This window comes from Mobula birostris, chromosome 9 (assembly GCF_030028105.1).
Source record: "Mobula birostris isolate sMobBir1 chromosome 9, sMobBir1.hap1, whole genome shotgun sequence".
Taxonomy (NCBI): domain Eukaryota; kingdom Metazoa; phylum Chordata; class Chondrichthyes; order Myliobatiformes; family Myliobatidae; genus Mobula; species Mobula birostris.
Genome location: NC_092378.1, coordinates 142,884,351 through 142,909,422, shown reverse-complemented (window position 1 = coordinate 142,909,422; position 25,072 = coordinate 142,884,351). Strand labels below are relative to the sequence as shown.

The window sequence follows — 25,072 nt, the reverse complement described above, 5'->3', positions numbered from 1 at the left end:
ATTCCTTCGTTAAATGTCACCACCATCATGGGTCCCTTCAGGTTGCACTGAAGCTTTCCCGTTACACAAGACACCCACTCCTTAAAGCAGGTTCTAAGCACGAGTCCCGAGTAAGACGACACAAAATGCTGAAGGAACTCAGCATCTATTCAGATTTCCCCTATCTGAGGTCTCTATTGTGTCTCAGCACGTCTCCTTGATGCAGGGGTTCGACCCGATCTGTCCACCGTTTCCTTCTCGCTCCCCCCACCCCACAGATGCTGCTCGACCTACTGAGTTCCTCCAGCAGTTAGTTTGTTATTCCAGATTTAAAGCCTCCCTCCCTCCCTCTACCTGGTGATCTGGTCAACCGTGCCCTCACTTTAAAATAAGGTGCTTCACCAATGAGCTGTTTCAGTCATTGCTTTTTGAAATATTTTAAGTGTAATATACTTGCCTAAGTAAAACAACACTGTACACATTGTACTGCAGTGGACATTTTTGTTTTAATTGTGCGCTTTCGTGTTGTGTGCTGTTTATGTAGTGTGAATATTGTGTGCCTGTAATGTTACTACATTTTTATTGCATTGATATTTAAGATTGTGCATGTGACAATTAACTGAGCTTTTGACTTCGCACTCTTACCCCAGAATTTCACTGGGGGGTCAGTGCTTCCCTGAAATCCCTGAAACGAAAACCAGTTTCCCTTGGGATTAATAAAGTATGACTATGACTACTATGACTAAATCTTAAAATCTACTGAAGTGAGTTTTATTGATTCAGTAACCGTAACTAAAATATTTTGGGTAATTTAACAGGAGTGGTTTCTTTTTTTGGTTTTATTACAGCCTAAGCTGGTCCAGCAAGGTTTTATGAATAGGTTTTGTTTCCTCTTCACTGTGTTTATTTTATGTTCAGATTCATATTTGCAAGGAAACTTTTAAGCAAGAAGAAATGAGACTAGGTGCAAGATAAAAGTAAATAACATCAGGCCCTGCATGAGAGAACAGGCAGGATGCTCAAATGTCCAGTAATGTCTCAATATTGAACAATATCAGGAAGCATTTCATTACACAGTGAGTTGTGGACACATGGAACAAACTCTCTAGTTGTTTAGTTGAGAGTAGCACCTTTCAGACTTTCAAATCTAAACTCAATAGTTATTATTCACACACCGTGTGAATAGGAATTTGGCAAGCTTTTTTGGGCTGAATAGCCTGTTCTTGTCAAAAGCTTCCTAATATTCTAACTTCCTGAAAAATAACATTATGGTAAAAATGGGCAAGTGGGATATGCATGTTTGTTTCAAGCTTAGTTATCCACAACATGTCTTAAAAAACATCAAATTCTTGCCATTTTTAAAAAAAGTTTAGTTTTCAGGGCTCTGCTTTATTTAAATTGTTAAAACCAAGATGACAGAAAATTAATTTGGCATTCATTATCCATAGTTATAATATTCTTTCTGCCCTGCATTAGTAGTTTTCTTGTTCCTTCTGATTTAAATTAACTGTATGGGCTGCTTAACAAGTTAAGACTCCATGGCATTCCAGGAAAGATACGAGCATGGATAAAGCTAATTGGCTGAAGGCAAAGAGTGGAAACAAAGGAAGCCTTTTCTGGTTGGCTGCCGGTGACTATTGCTGTTCCACAGGGGTCGGTGTTGGGACTAGTTCTTTTTACGTTATAGACCAATGATTTGGATGAAGGAATTGATGACCTTGTGGCCAAGTTTGTGAATGATATGAAGGTGGGTGGAAGGGCAGGTAGTGTTGAGGAAACAGTCTGCAGAAGGACTTAGATTAGGAGAGTGGGCAGATGGAATACAGTGTTGTGAAGTGTATGGTCGTACACATTGGTAGAAGGAATAAAAGCATCGACTGTTTTCTAAATGGAGAAAATGTTCGAAATCTGAGGTGCAGAAGGGCTTGAGAGTCCTCGTGCAGGATTCCCTAAAGGTTAATTTGCAGGTTGAGTCAACAATGAGGAGGGCAAATGCGATGTTGGTGTTTATTTCAAGAGGACTAGAATATAAAAGCAAGGAGGTAATGTTGAGGCTTTTTAAGGCACTGGTATGGCCTTGCTTGGGGTATGTGAGTGGATTTGTGTCCCTTATCTAAGAAAGAACATGTTGACATTGGAGAGGGCTCAGGAAATTCACAAGAATGTTTCCGGGAGTGGAAAAGTTATCCTATGAGGCTGTTTTCACTGGAATTCAGAAGAATGGGGGTGCGGGGGGAGTCTCATTGAAACCTATTGAATGTTGAAAGGCCTTGATAGTGGATGTGAAGAGGATGGTTCCTATGATGAGGGAGTATGAGACCAGAGGACATAGCCTCAGAATAGAGGGATGAACATTTAGAATGGAGATGAGGAATTTTTTTTTAGCCACAGTGTGGCCACAGGCGGCTGTGGAGGCCAAGTCATTGGGTATATTTAAGGCAGACGTTAATACATTCTTGATTAGTCAGGGCATGAAGGGATATGGGGAGAAAGCAGGAGACTGGGGCTGAAAGTGTAATGAATCACCCGTGATATAGTGAAGCAGACTCGATGGGCCAAATGGCCTACTTCTCTTATATCTATGGTCTAAATTCTGATTATGCTGTTAAGATTTGTATATAATTCCATCTAACATAATAAGTATTGATGACTTTGAAAATAGTACCGGCAGTGTTGTTAATTGTACTTTGAAGAATAAAAACAATGGCTTTTAGATTTTTTTCATTTTTTATGTTCAAGTAAAATACTAGATTAGATTAGATTATGAGGACACACAGTCCTCTTTTATTGTCATTTAGTAATGCATGCATTAAGAAATGATACAATGTTTCTCCAGTGTGATATCACAGAAACACAAGACAGACCAAGACTGAAAAACTGACAAAAACCACATAATTATAACATATAATTACAACAGTGCAAGCAATACTGTAACTTGATGAAGAACAGGCCATGGGCACGGTTAAAAAAAAGTTCAAAGTCTCTCGAAATATGGGATAGAATTTATAAAAACTCTTCTTGGGTGTTCTGTCATCTTGATTATTAAAGAATAGTGCATTGCATCTTGAAAATAAATTGTTAACACTAAATGTGAAAATATATCTGAATAGGTAGTTTTCAAAGTGGTTTTGCATCTGGAAGAAGAATTGAGGATAGTTGACACTGAAGTTATAATGAAAAGGTGTCTGACTAGATGGGTTATCTGGCTTCTATGCTGCAAACACAATGTAATGCTGTTCATTTGTCTTTTTTTTTTGTTTGCTAGATTTTAAAGAGCGCCTAAGCCTAATATATGAAGCCATTGAAGAAGCGGATTTCCTGGCTATTGATGGGGAATTTTCAGGTACTGGTTCACATCATTTTTCTGATATGTCAGATTGAAGCCGTCAATATGCTTGAACAAAAAGGCATTGAGGGATATGGGCTTACGGTTGGAAAATAGGATTATTGGGTAGATGGGCATCTTGGATGCCTGGAACAAAAAGTCCAGTTTCTCTTCTAAGACCATAAGACAGCGGAGCAGAATTAGGCCATTCAGCCCATCGAGTTTGCCCTGCCATTCCACCGTGGATGATCCCGGATCCCACTCAACTCCGTACACCTGCCGCCTTGCCATATCCTTTCATGCCCTGAGTCATCAGGAAACTATCATTCCTCATAATGTACTTGTAGCCAACAGCGCTTACAAGGAGGTAAAGATTGGAGGAGAGATATGGAGCACTCTTCCTACTTTCTTCCCAATGTTACACCATTTCTTTGTTCACCAAGGTTTAACCTTGTCCGAGCCCCCGTTTCCTCTGTCAGTTGTCATCATCTGAAAACCTAATGTAATTTTCCAAACATACCCAAATGAAATCCTGCTCCACCTCACCATCTTACCCTTCACCAACTTTATCGTTATCTGACAGCAAGTGCAGGATGAGCGAAACATTTCTTCCAGATGAAACTGGAAGACCAAAACCATTTATTTCAACTCCTACCACGAACTTTGTCATCTGTTACAGGCTGTTCACAACTTTGCTGTCACACCTAATTGATACAGTCTGCTGACCATATATTCCCTCTTGCTTTTTTTCACCTCAGAATCATTCAAAGTCCAAAGTAAATTTATTATTAGAGTATGTATATGACACCACACACTTCCCTGTGATTAATTTTCCTGAACCCGTTTGCAGTATTTATTTTATTTATTGCGATACAGGTCCTTCTGGCTGTTCATGCCATGCTGCCTAACAAACCCCGATTTGACCATAGCAACCTAGTACGCCTTTGAACAGTGGGGGAGGAAACCCCCACGGTCACAGGGAGAACGTACAAACTCCATACAGACAGCGGCAGACAAAGAAATACAATAGAATCATTGAAAAACTAGACTCTTCACACGTACAAGACTACTTTTGCTACCCTTCCTCGCTTCATTTGCTGATATGGTCACCCATGCCTTTCTTAACTCCTTGATTTGACTGTTGTGAGATATATGTATCCTGTTTCCCACTGTACTTGAAGACAAAGTTAACTCATCAATCCTATGCTTGCTCAGTTATCCATGCAGTTGTCTAGGAAGAGTTTGTTGTACAGCTTTTGCTTTGTTTGCTAGACTTGGCCCTGCATCTGACTTGCTAATCGTACATTACTCCCACCACTGATTCTCCCTGGTTACGGTGTGCACCGGCTACGGAACGCACTGCTGTTACACGCTTAAGCTTCGAAAATTAATCTGGGATTCATCTGGGTCATGGATCAGAGGAATAGGATAGGTGTGGATATGTGTTACATGTAAATGCCAAGAAGAAGCTCTGAACTCTTTGGTAATATCTGCAATCACGGACCAGTAAACTGGGTTGTGAACAATTACAAAAAGCCTTCAGTTTCCGCTCGGGATAATGTGTCGAATTCTGGTTTAGTTTTTGCTGTATTTCATGTATCATTGCTGTATTTTAAGCATGTATCCCAATGTAGTGCATGACTTTATGAAGTGGAAAGATCATGGGATTTTTTTGAATACACGTACATATAACCATATAACAATTACAGCACGGAAAGAGGCCATCTCGGCCCTTCTAGTCCGTGCCGAACTCTTAATCTCACCTAGTCCCACCGACCTGCACTCAGCCCATAACCCTCTGTTCTTTTCCTGTCCATATATCTACCCAATTTAACTTTAAACGACAACATCGAACCTGCCTCAACCACTTCTGCTGGAAGCTCGTTCCACACAGCTACCACTCTCTGAGTAAAGAAGTTCCCCCTCATGTTACCCCTAAACTTTTGCCCTTTAACTCTCAACTCATGTCCTCTTGTTTCAATCTCCCCCATTCTCAATGGAAAAAGCCTATCCACGTCAACTCTATCAATCCCCCTCATAGTTTTAAACACCTCTATCAAGTCCCCCCTCAACCTTCTACGCTCCAAAGAATAACTTGTTTAACCTTTCTCTGTAACTTAGGAGATGAAACCCAGGCAGCATTGTAGTAAACCTCCTCTGTACTCTCTCAATTTTATTGACATCTTTCCTATAATTCGCTGACCAGAACTGTACACAATACTCCAAATTTGGCCTTACCAATGCCTTATACAATTTCAACATTACATCCCAACTCTTATACTCAATGCTCTGATTAATAAAGGCCAACATTCCAAAGCATGCATATACAACAATGGCTATTATAGTAGTTATTGAAAACTGCTGTGTCTTTTTTTTGTGTGTAGGGATAAGTGATGGACCTTCAGTCAGCACCCTAACAAATGGCTTAGACACACCAGAAGAAAGATATCAAAAGCTGAAAAAGGTAAATAGAGAACCATCTTGCTCCCTCTTGTCTGCCTTCCCTTTTTGCAGTTCACCTAATTAGAGTTGTTTGAGTCAAACTTTATATTCAAGATACATCTGGTGCCTCATCTAATCTTGCCATATAACTTTAGAAGTACATTATGAGCTCCTGAAGCATAGCCAATTTGTAGGAAATATGATGGTCAATTTGCACATAAAAACTCCCACATTCAGCAACGTGATAATGAAGTACTAAACTATTTCTGGTGATGTTGATTAAGTTATTGGCAGGACACTGAGATGACTCGTATTGTCTATAAATTATACTGAAGGAGGCTCTTTGACACTCGTATATGTCTGCACAGCCTAATTCGCGTTATAAACACAAGTGATTCTACTGATGCTGGAAACCTGAGCAACACACACACAATGCCAGAGGAGCTCAGCAAGGCAGTCAATGTTCTGGGCCCAGGCCTTCACCAGACCTGATCTTCCAACAAATTCTGTTGAAGGGTCTGAGTCCAAAATGTTGACTGTTCATTCCACAAGGTGATGCCGTGTGACTTGCTGAGGTCCTTCCAACCTTTTGTGTGTCACTCTAATTTTGCTTTTGAACCTAAGCTGCAAACTCTACAAGCTATTTGTTTATTTATTGATGTACAGTGCAGCTCTTTGAGCCACGCCACCCAGCAATCCACAGAATTAACCCTAGAACAATTTACAATGACCAATTAGCTGACCAATTTTTGGACTGTGGGAGGAAACCGGAGCATCTGGAGGAAGCCCACGCGATCACAGGGAGAACGTACAAACTCCTTACAGGCAGTAGCGGTAATTGTACTAGGGTTGCTGGTACTGTAAGGTGTTGTTCTAATCACTACGCTACTGTGCATAGGTGTACACACAGGTAATTTTTTAAATGTGTGTTGTGGAAGAAGAGCTCAGGGTTATGTTTGCTGAGGAATTTATTGAGATGGGCCTTGGAGAATGAGACAGAACTCTGATGACAGGTTATTCCGGATCTGAGTGGAAGATGAAAATGTAGGGGGTGGTGTGGAAGAAATTAGAATGTTAACTCGTATTGGCAAACTTCAATTTGGTGTCCTTAAATTGTCCCTATAACATGTACTGCTACTTTTCCCTGCTTATCTTTCTACAGCATTCCATGGACTTCCTGCTGTTTCAGTTTGGTCTTTGCACATTTAAGTATGACTCTGCGGAGAGCAGGTTTGTTCATTTCACACACGTCTTCAATTCTAATGAAAATTAACTTTCCGTCAATAATCTTGCCTTCCTCGAATTGCATTGTAATGTTGGCGTACAGCTTATGGGCTTCTTTAGTTCTCAAGATATCTAACAAGGATAATTATTCATTTGTACGTTTTTCGTGTGATCTTAACAATGATATTTTGACATGGAGGATGTGTCTCATGAATTCTTTCTCTACACCTGATAATTACACTAACGGCATAAACACCTACTGTGCCAGTGCCTGCTTGTGTTTAAAAGCCATTGTCAGAAAATGAGGATGAATAAGTGTGTCAGGCTAAAAAGGAAATGGCAGCTTATTGGATAAGGAGAGCCATAGGAGGCCAAGCGATACAAAATAAGAAGTTCCAGAAAGCCATATGGAGGAGGAAAATGCACAATGGCTGTTAAAATTCAAAGACAATTATATAAGTATATGGAAAGCAGCAGAGGGAAATGTGCAACAACTTAAGGTTCACATGAGATTATAACAGGCAGTTACTAAATGAGCAAAAAGATACCAGCGTTGCAAGTAAAGGCTGATTTATACTTGTACGTCAAATCAACGCCGTAGGTACTGCGTAGCCGCGAACCCTACGCAGTGCCTACGCGGATCCCTACGCCGTAGCCTGACGCACAGCTCTCCCAAAATGTAACTACGCATTGCGGCAACGCAGACCGCAACTGTGATTGGTCCGCTTGGTAGCATCGCATTTCCTCCTACGCTGCAATAGCTTCCCATTGGGTGACTGAAGGGCAGGGAAGGAACTCTGGCTGCAATGCTTTCCATAAAGCTTTATAGACCTCTGAAATTATGGAGGACACATTTTGCTTTCACGATAAAAGACGCTCGCTTTAAACTTGTTTACCCTGAGAAAGACTACCATGACCATAAAGCCTTGCACGGGCAGGTGTGTGCGCATGCGTGATGAGCGAATACGTGACGTGCACATGCGTGTACGTGCCCGAATTGCAGAGCAACGCAGTCACACCAACGCACAAGTATAAATCAGCCTTTAGACAATCTGGGCAGGCAGGGCTCATCAGCAGGGATTGACAGCTCATCTAGGGGAAGAGAAACTCTGATTCCAAACCTCTGCTGCCGTGCGACTATGCCCATTCATGGACAAGACTGAGGTAAAGGGAAAAATCTGGGGCTGGAGTCCTAAAGGCAGTTGTGCATTGACTGGCAATTCCTGCGGCGCTGCTGATGCCAAACTGTCTTTGTCTCTGCCATTCCTTTGGATTCATCCGCTGCATGGAGAGGGGGAGCTTGCTACATGGGCAACAGTTTACTCTTATCATACTGCCCTGGCTTGCGTATCGACTTTGACACCTAGGACACAACATCCATGGTCAACTCCGACAAAGGAGGTCAACAAAAGTAGTAAGCCAAAGATTGTCACAGGAAGAAGTTGGGTAGATTTGAGTTTCCATGTTTGTAGGCACATCATAAAAGTTAATTTAACAAGTACTATTGAAATTACCACTTTGATTTGGTGGAGGATGGGTTTTGTGTAGAAGGTACAACGCAATGCCACTTATTTTGCTGCTTCAATTCCTGCTGACTACTGGGAATCTCCCAAGAATATTCTCCTGTTGCCTTTCATCAAGTAGGCAACTCTCCTTCCTCTTTGTTTTGCACTTGTAGCCCATGTATCCTGAAACATTGAGCTGCCAGTCCTGCCCTTGGCTCAGCCACCTTTCTGATAAGGTTATGATATCCTAGTCCTCAGAACCAATCAATGCCCTGAGTTTATCTACCTTGCCTGTTAAGTTTTTTTTAACGTTGAGATGAAACAATAGTCTTTACTCTCCTTTACTGTGCTCCTGTCTCTCATGATAACTAAATCCCCACCTCACCCCTGTCCAGCCACTCTAGTTTAAACCCTCCTGAGTATCCCTGGCCAAGGTACTTGTTCTCCTCTAGTTCAGGTATAGCCCATCTCTTGTACAGGTCAACCCTACCCCCAAAGAGTTCCCAATGATCCAAGCACTTCAATCCCTGCTTCATTCATCAGAGCCATCCCATTTCTATCCTCACTGGCATGTGACACTGGGAATAATCTGGAGATTACTACCAATGGGGTCCTGCTTTTTAGATTCTCTCCTGACTCCCTAAATTCACTACACAAGATATCATCCTTCTTTATACCAATGTCATTGGTACCAACATGCACCCTGATCTTTGGCTGCTTGCCCTCACCCTTAAGAATGTTCTGCAGCCACTACAAGACGGCCTTGTCTCTGGAAATTGGGAAGCAACACACCATCTTGTCACTTTTGCGGTTGCAGAATTCCATGTCTGACCCCTAAGTATTGAGGCCCCTACAGCAGTTCCTGACTCCTCCCTTATCTGCTCAGCCACAGAGTTGGTTTTGGTGCTACCAGCCTGGCCCCTGCTGTTATACCAGAGTCTTCAAAGGGGTACATTTGTTGCTGAGGGGAATAGCCACAGGAGATCTGCACTGACTGTCCGTCCTTGCATTGTCTGAACAGAACTGGTTGATGTTTCAGGTGTGATTCCATGCCAGTCGATCTCCTGCTTGCTTGGCCTTAAACTATTCATCAAACCCAAGTCCCCTGGCTGAATGAATTCATAATTCTTTCGCTGTTGTATTTGGTGTTGTCAGAGTCTGACATGATATGCTATTAGATTTTTTTCTGCACATTAAAGGGTCATAATCTTCATATTTTTAACTTAGAGTGGTTGAAATTGATTTCCACTTCTGAGCTTTTGGGTAAGCTTTTACTATTTTAAGGGAGTGAATGAATTCATTGTCACTGGAGTTTAAGTGATTAGTGGATTAAAAGGAACAGTTGTAAAAACAGAAATTGCTCTTTAGTGGGGACGATCATTCTGATGGTACAAATAATAAAGTGACCTAAAGATTGCAGGAAGGACATTTGAGTATTGTAATGGGGGCACAGTTTGAAGGGTTACAAAATTGCTCTGTGAATTGTAATTTGGGGAAACAAGTGTGAGACTTCTGTAGCCAGATGGTAGTGAATCATTACCACAAATAACTATGAAGGCCAAGTCATTGAGTATACTTAAAGTGGAGATTGATAGGTTCTTAATTAGTAAGTGCATGGAAGGTTACAGCGAGAAGGCGGGGGAATGAGGTTGAGAAGGAAAATAAATAAGCCATAATAGAATTGTGGAGAATACCTGATGGGCCAAGTGGCCTAATTCTGCTTCTTATGGTTTTATGGGCTGGGTTTTGTGCCTTTTATGAGGACCTCTCATCAAGAGAAAGAATGGGTGCACAGTGCAGGTTCTCTTGAAGCTTGCTAAAGGCCTAAGAAGTTGAATTGTGAGGGCCGGTTGTGTTAAGCTTGCTTGTATTCTTTTGCATTTCCCAAATTGCCACAGGGCTGTAATAAGTCAGTAGTACCAGTAACTTCACCCTACAAGGTTAATTTTTGAAGTTCTAAACACAATGTTTTTATTCCTATCTTTTTTGATTGATAGGCACATAATGAAGACATTTAACTTCTACGTGTTTCCAAAGCCACTTTCTAGAAATTCACCTGATGTTAAGTTTGTTTGCCAGGTAAAAAAAAAAAATCATTTGATGAAATGTTAATGTTACTAAGATAAAGTTCGTTGTACTTGAGGGCTCATTGAGGTGGCTTACTTGCCAAAGCTTTGGGTCATTGTGTGCCAAATTATCCATAACATAAATGTATCAAGTTATGAGTGATGGGAATTTTTGGTTTTCTTCTTTATTCAATAACATTTCTACCCTTCATCTCCAAATATTCAATGGAACAAACATCTTTTTGGGAAAAAAAAAGTCATTATCAAATCCTTTTAATAGAAATTTGAGACTATTCCAAAGAACCAAAATTGCAACTGTTTACTTTGAATGGGAATTGACATTGGATAAAGTAGCGTGCTAATAACAGCAATGTACTGTGAATGATCAAAGATCGACTTTATTCACCATATATGTTTACATGTATTTGGAAATTACTGTGGTGTATTGGTGTGACATGCAACAAAAAAGGCAACAATCATACAGAATAAAGAACTATATAAAAATAAAGTTAGAAGTATAGATATGGAATAAAATGTGCATAAATACATTAATACCGGCATATATTTACAATTAAAACATCATTCTTAAAAAGTGATTTAAAATGCTTCCAGTGCAGTGACTAAGGTAATAGATGGTGGGGGTGGGGTGGCTAACTAAATGGTTGTTCAGATTAATTGCCTGGGGGAAGAAGTTTTTAAAATGGCATGAACTTTTGTATTAATAGTGCTTTCCAGAAGGGGGCTTTGGGAAATGGCAGTTTCTGGGTGGTAACTGTCGTTCGGTCATACGCATGTATACAGATTAAATGAAACAGTAGACACGAGGTTCTGCAGATGCTGGAAATGTAGGGCAACGTGCACAGTGTGCTGGAGGAGCTGAACACGTCAGGCCACATCTATGGATGGGAATAAACAGTGGACATTTCAGGTCAAGACCTTTCATCAGGACTGGGTGATGATGAAGGATCTCCCAGTCCAAATGAAAGGTCTTGGACTGAAGCGTCAACGTTTATTCCCATCCATAGATGCTGTCTGACCTGCTGAGCTCCAGCAGCGCACTGTGCGTGTTAAACAAAACTGTTCCTCTGGGGTCAAGGTGCAAAACACAACAAATACAGTCGCACAGAACACATAGAGTTACAACGCCACGTGCAGTCACAAAAAATATTAGCGCAAGTTCCTGAGTGGCTTGGCTTGAAGATTGATGGTGCGCGGGATGTTGTCTTGGAGCCATGTTCCTGCAAGAACAAGTACGCAGCAGTTCCTCATCGCACAGTACTGCAGCCACAGTCGAACGCAATCCAGCTCAACTAAAAAAAGTTTTCCACCAAGGGAACACTGGAGAGCAGCACCAATGGGAGGGGCCAGCCCCCAAGGCAGCACGGACTGCAGTATGCACTGTTTCCACACATCAATTCCAACGCATTCTTCCCTGGATGACTGTCGCGGGTGATGACATGGCATGCAGCACTCCTGTGCTATGGAATTTGTTAGTGAGGTAGACCTGCAGTACTCAGTGTTCTTAATAACCAGCAATCATAAGAAAGACGTTAAGGACAAACAATTGCACCATTAGTTGGACCCAGAGAAACCACTGTGACCAAGTGAGCTGCCATCTTTCCCGTCCGCTTCTTGATTGAGTGGATTTTATAGGATAGGTGTATGGGTAGATCTAATTCATTGGTTTTAGAATATCTCACCTGGATTCAATATGAAGCTGAATATTCAACATCAGTAATCTTGAGCTCAAAACAGATGGTATTTAAGTTGCAATTACCTGGACTCATGTTTATTAATTTAAAGGTACTGCACTTTTCTCATATCAGAATCAGCACTGGGTTTATTATCATTGACGTTGTGTGTTACTGTCTGTTACGCTGCTGGAGTTTAGGGCAGCAAAGGTCAGACATCTCTGGTGGTGTTCAAGGCTTCCTTCATCATATCAGGAGCTTCCTTGCTATTTTCACTGTCAGTCATGCAAGTCCTTGATGAGGACTCAGGAATACCATTGAACTCATATAGAAAGATCCTTCATTGCTGTTTTCATAACAGTTTTGTTTTACCAGACAGGATTGTAATGGTGGACCGATCTTAGTTTGGCCTCCACCCTTTGGCTTGTCTGGCATGGGGACCCTACCAATGCCTTGACTCCAGTCAACAGTTTGTGTGTCACTGAGGCACACAAGCCTCCAAACCACGACCAGGTTGTGGTCTTCTGGGAGAATCACTGACATTATTCGTGAAGTTATCATGGCAGCAGCAGTGCAGTGTTGTGGAGTTATAAAGTTTCACATTATTTGTAACAACTCAGCCCATTGCAACTCAGCTAACTGAAAAGAGTTATGAACAAGATAAGTGATAAAAGCAAATGCTGGAGGAACTCAGCAGGCCAGGCAGCATCTATGGAAAAGAGTACAGTTGATGTTTTGGGCCAAAACCCTTCAGCAGGACTGGAGAGAAAAGATGAATAGATTTAAAAGGTAAGGGGAGGAGAGGGAGAAAACACAAGGTGATAGGTGAAACCAGGAGGGGGAGAGATGAAGTAAAGAGCTGGGAAGTTGATTGGTGAAAGATACAGGGCTGGAGAAGGGGAATCTAATAGTAGAGGACAGAAGGCCATGGAAGAAAGAAAAGGGAGGAGGAGCAGCAGGGGGAGGTGATGGGCAGGCAAGGAGATGAGATGAGAGACAGAAAAGGGGTAAAAGAGAGGGGGGCATTACTAGAAGTTGGAGAAGTCAATCTTCATGCCATCAGGTTGGAGGCTACCCAGACAGAATACAGGGTGTTGTTCCTCCAATGTGAGTGTGGCAGGATCCCCTTTCTCAATCTCTCTGCCTCTGTCTCTGGAGACAGCTTATCTACTGATACCTATTATAAACCCACTGTTATGTACCCCTAGGGTTCATATTTTCTGTGGACTGTCACTTTTAAAATGCCAGGAGAATGAGACTGACTTTTGGACACTGTTTGAGCTGCTCCAGAAAGGGGAGAGAGAGTGTGCAGCTAAACAGCACGAACAGCTTGTTACAAAGAGAGATAGACAGAGAGGCGAAGACCACTCAAACACTGCCAATTTCTGAGTTCTTACAGAGAGAGAGAGAGAGAGAGAGAGAAAAAGGAGCTACATGATGGATAGCTGGTGTTCAGCACAACAGTATTTAAACCAGCGTAGTTGCTTGTTTCACAGGACACCCAGAAGAAAAGGACATGCAGACACACTAAGGTGTGGTGAAATTACCACTACATTCTCAGGTGGGACTGAGGGTCGATTAAGAGGAATCGATCTGTGATTATTAGTGCGTGAAAGAGTGACCCTGTGGAGTCTACCCGTGTGCCTAACCTTTGCCTGGGTTGGTAGATTATCACTTGAAGATAGCGTTCTTAAGTTGGTCAAGTTTGGCTAACTTGGAAGTTTCGGAGGACAACGGGAAGAATCGATGGCATCGGCTTATGTGGATAACAAATCACCTCTGTCTCCTCAGTTCTGCTCAACTCAGTAGCACGAACTGAACTGACTTTGTTTACCTACCATGGTAAGACTGTATCAATTACCACCTAAGTTTGAAGAAGTTTAGGTTTTATATTTCCACACCTACATATACATAAACTCTGCTAACCTGTTCGACTTATCTAGTTTTATATTACTATATTGCGTGGTTACTAATAAAAATAGTGTTAGTACACTGCAAAAACAGACTCCAGGTGTGTTCCATTTCTGCTGGTTCTCTTCACCCGTTAAGGGGTACGTAACACCGCAGACTCTTGCAGCTCCTTGGACAATACTTCTTCCCACCCTGTTATTTGTAAAAATACCATCCCCTTCTCTCGGTTCCTCCGTCTCCACCGCAACTACTCTCAGGATGAGGCTTTTCATTCCAGAACGAAGGAAATGTCCTCCTTTTTCATCAGAACTGACCCACAACATTGACTGTTCACTCTTTTCCATAGATTCTTGGGCTGCTGAGTTCCTCCAGCATTTTGGATTTCCAGCATTTGCAGATTTTTTTTTTCTCGTTTGTGAAAGAATTAAGTGTTCCAGCTCTCAGTTTATGGCAATGTAGATTGAGACCCATAAATGCTCTTCCCAGTATTTTTTTTTAAAGACTACTGCCTCAAACACCCTTTCAGGCACTGAATTCTGTGGCCTACTGCTCTGTGAGTGGGATAATTATTTTTCCTTGATTTGCCGGATAAATCTTCTATATATTTTGTTATATAATTTAGTTCAGTTCAAGTTTGTTGTAATTCAACCATACACATGTATACAGCTAAGCGAAACATCATTCCTCTGGGGTCAAGACGCAAAACACAGTACATACAGTCACAGAGCACTAATTCCATGTTGACCTTACCCAGTCCTACATTTTATTTCCAAATGCTCTCTTACCACTTCCTTCATTGATTCTGGCTTTGCCTCCACTGCTGATCTTGGCCTTTAATACTGTCATGCATATGTAATATGTTATGGGGAACTTCATGCCTGAACTATAATTTGGAAACTTTGGTCAAGCTCAAGTTGAATTGCCATTCAGCTATGCACGTGAATATAGCCAAATGAAACAGCGTTCTTCTGGGGTCGTGGTATAAAACACGGTACCAACTGTCACACTCAGTACAAGGCACATAGAGCATATATAATTTTGATAGCAGTAAAACATACAATCACAAAAAACTAATAGGGCTTAAGTCCCTGAGTGTCGTGGCCTATAGATTGATGGGATGTTGCATGGGGTGTTGTCCTGGAGATACGTCTCTGCAAGAACAAGCGCTCTGCAGTCCAGCTTGTCTTCCACCAAGTGAACACTGGAGGGCAGCACCAAGGGCAGGGCCAGCAAAGACTTCCAGCGCACACGTTGAACCTCTGCTCTCTGCCACACTGTCTCCTGTGTCTCCTCTCCTGGGCAGCTACAATAGGCAACCCCACGGCGAGAGGTCCTGGTCCGCGCAACGACCGAGGCCACGCAGCTCACCCGCTGTCAGTCTTGCCAGTGAACCAGACTTGCAGTATTCTACGTTACCAATGAGCTCCAGGGTCTTGCGATCACAAGAAACACATTCAAGACAAATCATTTGCACTGATTACTGGACCATGCACTGCATTTGGTGCCTTTCTGCTTGGATGTCTGTAGCAGTTGGCAACACAATAAGTATCAGGTCCAGCTCCACTGCTATCGAGCAACACCATAGTGGGGAAGACCTGCGGTACTTGAGGTTCTTAACACCTAGCAGTGTCTTGTGATTATTTTAAAAAAATGTAAAGGACAAACAATTACATCTTGAACATAAAATCCTGCTAAAAGTAGTGGATACGGACCAGTCTTTCATGGCCCTCCCCACTATTGAACACATCTACATGGAGCTTTGATGCAGGAAAGCTGCATTCCTCATCAGGAACCCCCCACCTCTCAGATCATGCTTTCTTCTGTCACCAGGAAGATGGTACAGGAGCCTCAGGACTGGCACCACTAGATTCAGGAACAGATAATTACCCCTTGATCTTTGGGCTCTTGAACCAGAGGGGATAACTTCACTTAACTTTACCTGAACTGGTCCTTGACTGGCTTTCAAGGACTCTTCATCTCATGATTTATTGCTTATTTATTCATTTACTTTTTCTTTGTTGTTGTATTTGCAGTTTGTGTTGGCTTTTGTGTACCGGTTGTCCACCCTGTTGGTGCAGTCTTTAATTGATTATTGGATTTATTGAGTATGCCTGCAAGAAAATGAACTCGGGGCTATATATGATGACATATGTGTACTTTGATAATAAATTTACTTTGAACTTTGTTTGGACCCAGAGAGGCTGCTGTGACTGAGCACACTACCATCTTACTGGAAGTTAAACTCCGAACATTCCAAGGACACCAGAAGAGCATGTTTAAACCCTCATGATTGAATTATTGGGAACTGGGTATCATTTTGGTAAATTAAGGCTGTACTCCATTCAAGTCCAATTTGTCCTTATTAATGTGTGGCTATTAAGTCCAATCATCTGGAACAAAGCATTCAGTGCCTTTTGAATAAACATGTTTCTGTGCATCTGTCTTTTATCCTGAGTATGACACTTGGACTCCCTAACAGCATTTTCACTTGTCAAGCCATTTAAAGCATTTTGTATGTTGCAATGAAGTTAACTTTGTCCTCATCCCATTTCACTTCACTTTTCCTCTTTCTTGCTATATAGCTTTCCATGGTCGTCAATCTTCCAATTATTTGATTAATAGGAAAATGGCCTCTGATATCTGGTTTTATTATTTCATTATCTTTGTAGAATGTGTATACTTACTAAAAGTGCTTGAAAACTTTTAATATTTCTGCCACCTCTGAATGTTCCGAATAGCTTTAAAATGTATGAAGAACTTCAGGGGACATTTATCAGTGTGCAGGGCCCTTGGTATCATTAAGGATCCCACCCATCCATCCAGCATCTTTCTACCATCAGGCAGGAGACTCCAATGCAATAAAAACAAGAAAGGTCATGGTGGGAAACAGTTTGTTCCCTCAGCCCATTAGGATTCTGAACTTCCTGCCGCATCACCTTCGAAATGTCACTGGTTAATCCTGTTCTGCACCTTTACAATAGTTAATATATACACTTTATTTATCTGTAGATTTTATCCTTACTTTCATAAATTATAGTGTGTTATGTGTACTACTATGCTTTACACCCTGGTTCGGTGAAATGCTGTTTCGTTTGACAGTATATAAGTATGTAGTTAAGTGACAATAAACTTGACTTGACTTGAAATGTTGTTGGGACTGTAGTGTAGGAACCATAGAAACCAGTTTGCACACGTAGATTTCATAACCTGCAATGTGATAATGAACTGTATTTTTTTTTGAGGATCTTGGTTGTGGCGTAGATAGTGATCAGAACAAAATGTCTAATACTTTATCAGATCTTGGATCAACTATTCTGTGTCAGCAAACCACAGCCCTTGTGCTTTTTTTTTTATCTTTTAGAGTTCAAGTATTGATTTTCTAGCAAATCAAGGATTTGACTTCAATAAAGTCTTCCGAGATGGTGAGTGATCATTTCTGAAGAAAATTATGATGCTTGCATTTTGTAGTAAATAAGAGAGGAAGTTCCTCTATCTGGGAGATTAGAGAGGCAGGGATTTTTCTGCTAGTAGTGTTACTTCAGGTTGCTATAGTTAGTAAGTTTTGTATTTAGAATTTTTCTCTATTATTATCCTGTTTTATATATATCCCAGTATATTTCATGTGATGCCTTTGAAAGCTCTGAGTTTATGTGTTTTAATACTGGTCAATTACTTGGAGAATTTGTGGAGGGCATGGTAAAATTTTGATCTTTCTTAGCAGTTGTCTACTGGAATTCAAATTTGCAGGGATCCCATACTTAAACCGGGAAGAGGAAAGGCAGCTTCGAGAGCAGTTGGAAGAAAAACACCATCAATCTAATGGCACAGGGACGCCATCTTTCATGTCACCGAACTCCACTAAAGGGCCAGTTGTCGTTCCAGAAGAACATCGAAGTTTTATTGAGAAAATTGTGTAAGTGAATTTTAATGTGATATGAGATTCTCCACCTGACTAAACTGCAGCCTGTCCAATTATCTACTGAATCTAGTTTTACCTCTGAATTGTTGTCAACGAACAAAAAGTCAGGGCCCGGCACCTGCCATACGCCATTCTGGAAAAATGTCAAGTGTAGAATGATGAATTTCTGTGGTATGAAGCGGAAGATCCTGATAAAGGACGTTCATGTTTAAATCCTTTTTGAGGTACCAATATTTGAAGTACCTTCCAGGGTCAAAAATTGGCCAGGAGGTTTCAAGTAAATCTATTGGAGTTGGGTTATGCAGAGTATTTTTGTATGTAAGAGACAGTTGAAGCGTAGGCCAGGCAACAGAAAAAATATATGAGCAATTGAATTTTAATCAAAACTTCTAAACCTTCTTGGGAGCATAAAATAATTATACACATTTTAAGATCAGCCAACAGTTTTCAACCATTTCGTTCTTTTCTGAGGACTTTAACTCCTTGTTGGGGTCAGGTGTATGTCTATTATTCATTGCCTTTGTAATAATGTATGCCTGAAGTATAGTCCACAGCATAAAGTAATGTTATTGAGCCTGAGCTGCCAATGCAGGCACAGCCCCTGAATAGTCTTTTTCTGCTCCAGGGGAGACCAGAGCTGTAATGTAACACAATCCCCTTTTAACATTTGGGAAGATTACATTGTTCCCTGGGTTTCTTCAATATTGACACTTTATCAGTGATCTGAGCATTCCAACAAAATTTGCATCAAGGAGGTTGGCTTTCTAGTGGTAGGGTATGATTATACTTACAGTGATGTATTTTTATTGAAGATGCAATGTTGGAAAATTCTCTACTAATGACTTTTGAGGAGTTTGTATATTCATTAATCCCATGAGAGGATTCACTGTTTTATGACGTTTATGGGCACGGGCAAGGGATGAGCTATTTGTTCATCACTGAAGCCAAGATCTGGCCTGTATTAAAAGTTTGTCTTTTGAATTTATTATTATTCAGAGTTAAAATTCTGGTTCAGAATCCAGGTTTAGTTTATTAATCATTTAATGATCTGTAGAATTTTTATTTGCAAATTCTCTGGAAGAAACGAATGTTCTTTACATTTTGTATGTCTAACATGCATTTTTAGTTTTATTTGAATTACACAAGTTTCTCATGTTTCTACCTGACTTTAATGTAATTCTCTATGACCTTTCTGTAGTATTCCTAGTGGGGATTTAGAGTGCTGTTAATATTAAACAATGGATGTTTTCTTCACTACGTAGTCCCTGATAAGGATTTTTAAAAAAAATAAAAGTTGGGTAAAATTCCAGCACCAAAATGTTTATTGGAAATTTGGGAATCATTAATAGAAACATAGAAAATAGGTGCAGGAGTAGGCCATTCGGCCCTTTAAGCCTGCACCGCCATTCAATACGATCATGGCTGATCATCCAACTCAGAACCCTGTACCAGCCTTCCCTCCATACCCCCTGATCCCTTTAGCCAGAAGGGCCATATCTAACTCCCTCTTAAATATAGCCAATGAACTGGCCTCAACTGTTTCCTGTGGCAGAGAATTCCACAGATTCACCACTCTCTGTGTAAAGAAGTTTTTCCTCATCTCGGTCCTAAAAGGCTTCCCCTTTATCCTCAAACTGTGACCCCTCGTTCTGGACTTCCCCAACATTGGCAACAATCTTCCTGCATCTAGCCTGTCCAATCCCTTTAGGATTTTATACGTTTCAATAAGATCCCTCCTCAATCTTCTAAATTCCAGCGAGTATAAGCCTAGTTCATCCAGTGAGTATAAGCTTAGTTCATCCAGTCTTTCATCATATGAAAGTCCTGCCATCCCAGGAATCAATCTGGTGAACCTTCTTTGTACTCCCTCTACGGCAAGGATGTCTTTCCTCAGATTAGGGGAGTTATACCTTCTGTGCAATCTTCAACACACCTTAGGCAAACAGAATTGGAGTACAAATCCTAGATGTGAAAGAAACTGAAAATGTTTCTATTGCCAATTTGAGGTTTGAATTTTCGTTTAGGGAAAATTGTGTGACAGTTTGGAACCCAACTTTCAGCTTCTTAGTAATAAAATGAGGTAGTGGTAATGATGGCAATTTTAAAATAAGAAACCAAAAGCTAGAAATGTTCAAGCAGCTTATGTGTTAGAATATTAAATTTTCTCCCACCCAAATCGCCAATCACAGAACATAATTTGTTTTTTGAGTGTCTGTGTTGTCCTCTTGCTAAGGAATAAGTTTGTTCTTGAAAAGCATTTGAAAGTAAAATGGATTGGGTTGGAAAGTGTTTCTTTGCAACAACGTGGTATGTTTATTAGACATTCAAACACTTGGTCAAGCACCTTGCTCTGCTGAATCGAAACGTAAAACTGAGCAATGTCATTGTTTTCAGGGAGAAAGTCGAAGACCTACTGAAAGATGACAAAGGTAGTATAGAGTTGGAACCGTGCACCGGGTAAGTAGAAATGCATTCAACAGTTTACAAAAATGGGTTACTTTATGGGCTTTTGGAGTCTGGTATGAAGCTGCAGAATGCTTTATATTATTTACAACTTATTGTTAACAGTTGTGGTTTAATTCACCATGGTGTTTACTGATGTGCAGTCATCCATAAGCCTGTGTACGTGTGGAGGAATCACAGCTCAACCTCATCTATACATTCAACATGCATTTTCAAATGGGAACTCAATTATTGTAGGGATTCTGATTAATTTATTTATCACATGTGTGCATTGGAACATACGGTGAAATACGCTGTTTGCATTCACAACCAACACACTCAAGGGATGTGCTGGAGCAGCCTGTAAGTGTCGCCATACATTCTGCCGCCAAAACGGCATATCCACGATTTCAGCAGAACAACACATGATTCAAGTTTGTTTAATGTAATTTCCAGTATACATGAGTAAAGGAGAATTAAATAATTGTTACTCTGGATCCACTGCAGCACAGAAAATAGCACAATATGATAAAGAACACAATAATAAAAAATATAGTGTAAATACATTACGTAGCTTATATACATTGATTGTATGCAATCAATCAACAAGCAACAACAGCAACAAAATAATAACAGAAAAATAAGCCCCTTTCTCCCCTCCCACTCACATACCAACAGTCCTTCAACCCCAGGACAGGCTGCCTCTGGGCCTCCAGTCTCCAGTGGACCCAGGGACTCACAGACATGGGCCTCCGATTTCCCCAGTGGGTTCACAGACTCACAGACATTTCCTTCACCCAATTTTTCTTAAGTGGCTTGGAGACCATGTGTTATACATCCACTTTGGTCCAGATTAAAATCTGGTCTCTAATCTACATCACATCTTGTGCATTTTTTCAAAAAAAAAGACGGTCTAAGCTATCATAGCTCATAATGTTTTCAATTACAGGGCTGTTATGATCAAAGTTCAAAGTACACTTATCATCAAAGTATGTTAAGTATACAATATGCAACCTTGAGATTCTTTTTGAAGGCAGCCTCAAAACAAAGGACCAGTTGAAAGAAAAAAACCCCAGAAAACAAGACTGTCAAATGCACGCTAAAAGATCCGCAAACAATAAACCGCGAACGAATAATACAGAATATTATTCATCAAACCGTGGAGTATCCAAAAATGACTCCACAGCTACGGGCCACCGAGGCAGGTGAAGCCAGTCCAGGAGCTGATGGCTGTGGCTACATTCACGGAGTCAGTCAGTTCAGCGCAGATCCAGTTCCATGTTGAAGTACCTCGATCAAATCACGCAAATAATAAAGCGCGTTCAGCACTGAGGATATTAAGGATTAAACCACAGCCACGAGCCGCCAACGTGATGGGACCCATGACCCGTACATCTTCTGTTGGCAGCAGTGAGAGGGAGATCTAGAAGACAAAAGCCAATGAAAGAAAGGAATTTCAGTGATCAATTCCAAAGGGGAATTGGCTAAAATCTAAGGGAATAATGGGCAAAGGGGAGAATAGAACAATATGGATTATCGTTTCAAAGAACAGGCAGAGGCATGGACTGAATAAATGTGCTTGGGTCAGAGATTTTGCTTAATACACTTTTTCTCCCTACCTTTCATTGGGTATATTTATCAGGAGCGCTGCATACTCAGGACCATTAGTATTATTAAGGATCCCACCCATCCATCCAGTATCCTCTTTGACATTCCACCATCAGGCAGGAGACTGCGATGCATAAAAACACGAACGGTTAGTATGGGAAACAGTTTCTTCCTCCAGGCCATTAGGCTTCTGAACTCCCTCTCACATCGTATTCAAAGTGTCACTGGTTGACCTGTTCCGTACCTTACAATATTTAATATTAATGTATTTTAGGTTGTTAATTATGAGTGATTAACCTGTAGATTTAATCCTTACTTTCATAAGTTATCGTGTACTAACTGCTTTATACCCTGGGTTGGGGGAACGTTGTCTCATTTCTATATACGTTATATGGTTATGTGCATTATATACATGTATAGTTAAATGTCAATAAACTTGACTTCTTGCTCTTCCCACCCACCCCAATCCATACATATGCAGTGTTAAGTTACTGATGCACATGTTAAGTATGAAAATCAAATGGGTGAATAATGTGAAATGTATCTAACTTCTTATTTTAAGTTTGTTTTGCCATCTATATCTGTGGTAAGTGTGTATTTTTCTCGCTATTGCCATCCGGTAGAAGATACAAGTGCCTCAGGACTTGCACCACTAGGTTCAAATACAGTTATCACCCCATAAGCATCAGGCTCTTGAACAGAAGTGGATAACTACACTCATTTATTTCATGCTCATTATTTATTGCTATTTATTTAGCTCTACATTTGCAGAATTTGTTTACCGTTTGTAGTTGATGTTTACAGTTACTGTTCTATAGATTGGCTAAGTATGCCTGCTGAAAAGGAATCTCAGGGTTGTACGTGGTGACATGTATGTGCTCTGATAATAAATATTACTTTGAACTTTAGTTTATTGTTAAATTTTAAAAAAAGATGTTTTCTTTTCAAAGGTTCCAGAGAAAGCTCATTTATCAGACTTTGAACTGGAAGTAAGTCCTGGTATCAAGGTACAGGGTACTGAAGTGTTGTGCAGAATTTTTGTTTTTTTTAATAGAACATATTGAATATATAATGTTGAAATGTGGAAGTAATAAAATCTGATCTATTTTCCTATTGTCTTGACTGAATAGTGAAATAAGTTTTTATTCAGAATTATTAAAAGTTGCTTAAGGCATTCATTGAGTTGAAATCTTTTGTTTAATAAATCTCCCATGAACATGGAACTTGCTCAGTAAAGATTCTTCACCATTTTGTCCTGTAATGGTTGTACTAAGGGTTTTGTAATTACAACAATATAAACTCAGTAGTCACTTTATTAGTTACAGGATTGGAGCCCATGTTTTGCTTTTTGAGATGTCCTTCTGCGCACCAGTACTGTAACGCGTTGTTATTTGATTGTTGTCTTCCTGTCAGTTGGAACCAATCTTAATTATTCTGCTCCGGCCCCTTCATTAACAAGGGCTTTTCGCCCACAGAACAGCCGCTCACTGGAGTTTTTTTTTGTTTTTCACATCATTTTCTGTAAACTCTGGAGACTGTTGTGTGTGAAAATCCCAAAGATCAGCAGTTTTTGAGATACTCAAGTCACCCCATCTGCCTCTGACAATCATTTCATGGTCAAAGTCGCTTAGATCACATTTCTTCCCCATTCTGATGTTTGGTCTGAACAGCAACTGAACCTCTTGACCATGTCTGCACGCTTTTATACAATGAGTAGCTGCTGCAAGATTGGCTGATTAGATGTTTGCATTAACAAGCAGGTGTACAGGTGTACCTAATAAAATGAGTAACCTGTGGTAAAAATGATAGCTGGAAATTTAAATTTAGTTAAGTACATCAGAAATAAAAATTATAAAAATAATCAAACAATGATCATACTGTTTTGAAGCCAATGTGGTTCACTGATGTCATTTATAGAAGGAAATCAAATGGCCTTATCAAACTTGGCATGTGCATAAAACCTGACCTGTACAATGTGATTGACTCTCAGTATCTGTCTGAAATTGCCTGATGTAGTACTTGCATGCATTTGAGTCTTTTTTTTTAAAACCATTAATTGCAATAGATTACATAGCCAACCCAGACATGCAATTGAGGCATTGTAAAGACTTGTAAGTCAGCTGCTCTTGCAAAATATCCTTAATAACATCCGATGACATGTGAAGATTTGGAATATGTATTCCATTGTTTAGTCCAGTAGATGCCTATCACAGTTCAACCAATTTTAATTGCTGCCATTCTTCAAAATATCTTGCCATATTGATGGAAAAATACTGTAGAGATATACTGTGAGGATACAAGGTCACAGATTGTAGCTGCATCACCAGTTATACTGAAAATAAAATTGGGTGCCAAATTGTTGAAATTCTAACACTGGGTAGGTGTGTACTCAAAAAGAAGCAACACACTTGGCCAGAGATGAGTGGTCCAATACCAATGGATCAGATCTAAACTGAGCCACAGCAGTGTAGTGGTTAGTGCGATGCTATTACACCCCAGGGCATCAGGGTTCAGTGCCGTCTGTAAGGAGTTTGATATTCTCCCCGTGACCATGTAGATTTCCTCTAGGTGCTCTAGTTTTCTCCCACAGTCCAAAGATATGCTGGTTAATAGGTTAGTTGGTCATTGTAAATTGTTCAGTGTTTAGGGTTGTGTTAAATAGATGGGTTGCTGAGCGGCACAGCTAGTTGAGCCTGTTCTACGCTGTTTCTCTAAATAAAAAGAAAAAAAATCCACAATTGTGTGCAGTTGAGCAGCTCATGGCAAGTGAAGGGCTCTAAACATCGCCATCCTCAAGCAAGATAGCCAGTGCACAAGAATGGGGGAAAAAAAGCAAGGCTGAAGTGTGTGTGTGTGTGATTATCTGTAGCTAAAGGAATCAAGTGGACAGTTATTTCCTTCCTATAACGAAGATCCCCAATCTTCTGCCCTGACATCCATTTTCAGCTGGAGTATACCAG

General features: G+C 40.5%; 1 protein-coding gene across 4 annotated transcripts in view; it reads left to right on the top strand.

Annotated features, from left to right (window-relative positions):
• The window catches only part of parn (poly(A)-specific ribonuclease (deadenylation nuclease)), a 159,734-nt gene that overhangs the window by 561 nt on the left and 134,101 nt on the right, over window positions 1-25,072 (top strand). For all 4 annotated transcript variants that reach the window (XM_072269025.1, XM_072269022.1, XM_072269023.1 and 1 more), the window contains exons 2-9: window positions 3,245-3,322; window positions 5,689-5,768; window positions 6,909-6,976; window positions 10,473-10,554; window positions 17,505-17,565; window positions 17,891-18,056; window positions 20,457-20,519; window positions 23,063-23,101. In XM_072269025.1, the coding sequence (XP_072125126.1) occupies window positions 3,245-3,322; window positions 5,689-5,768; window positions 6,909-6,976; window positions 10,473-10,554; window positions 17,505-17,565; window positions 17,891-18,056; window positions 20,457-20,519; window positions 23,063-23,101 (637 nt within the window). The remainder of the gene's footprint in view (window positions 1-3,244; window positions 3,323-5,688; window positions 5,769-6,908; window positions 6,977-10,472; window positions 10,555-17,504; window positions 17,566-17,890; window positions 18,057-20,456; window positions 20,520-23,062; window positions 23,102-25,072) is intronic.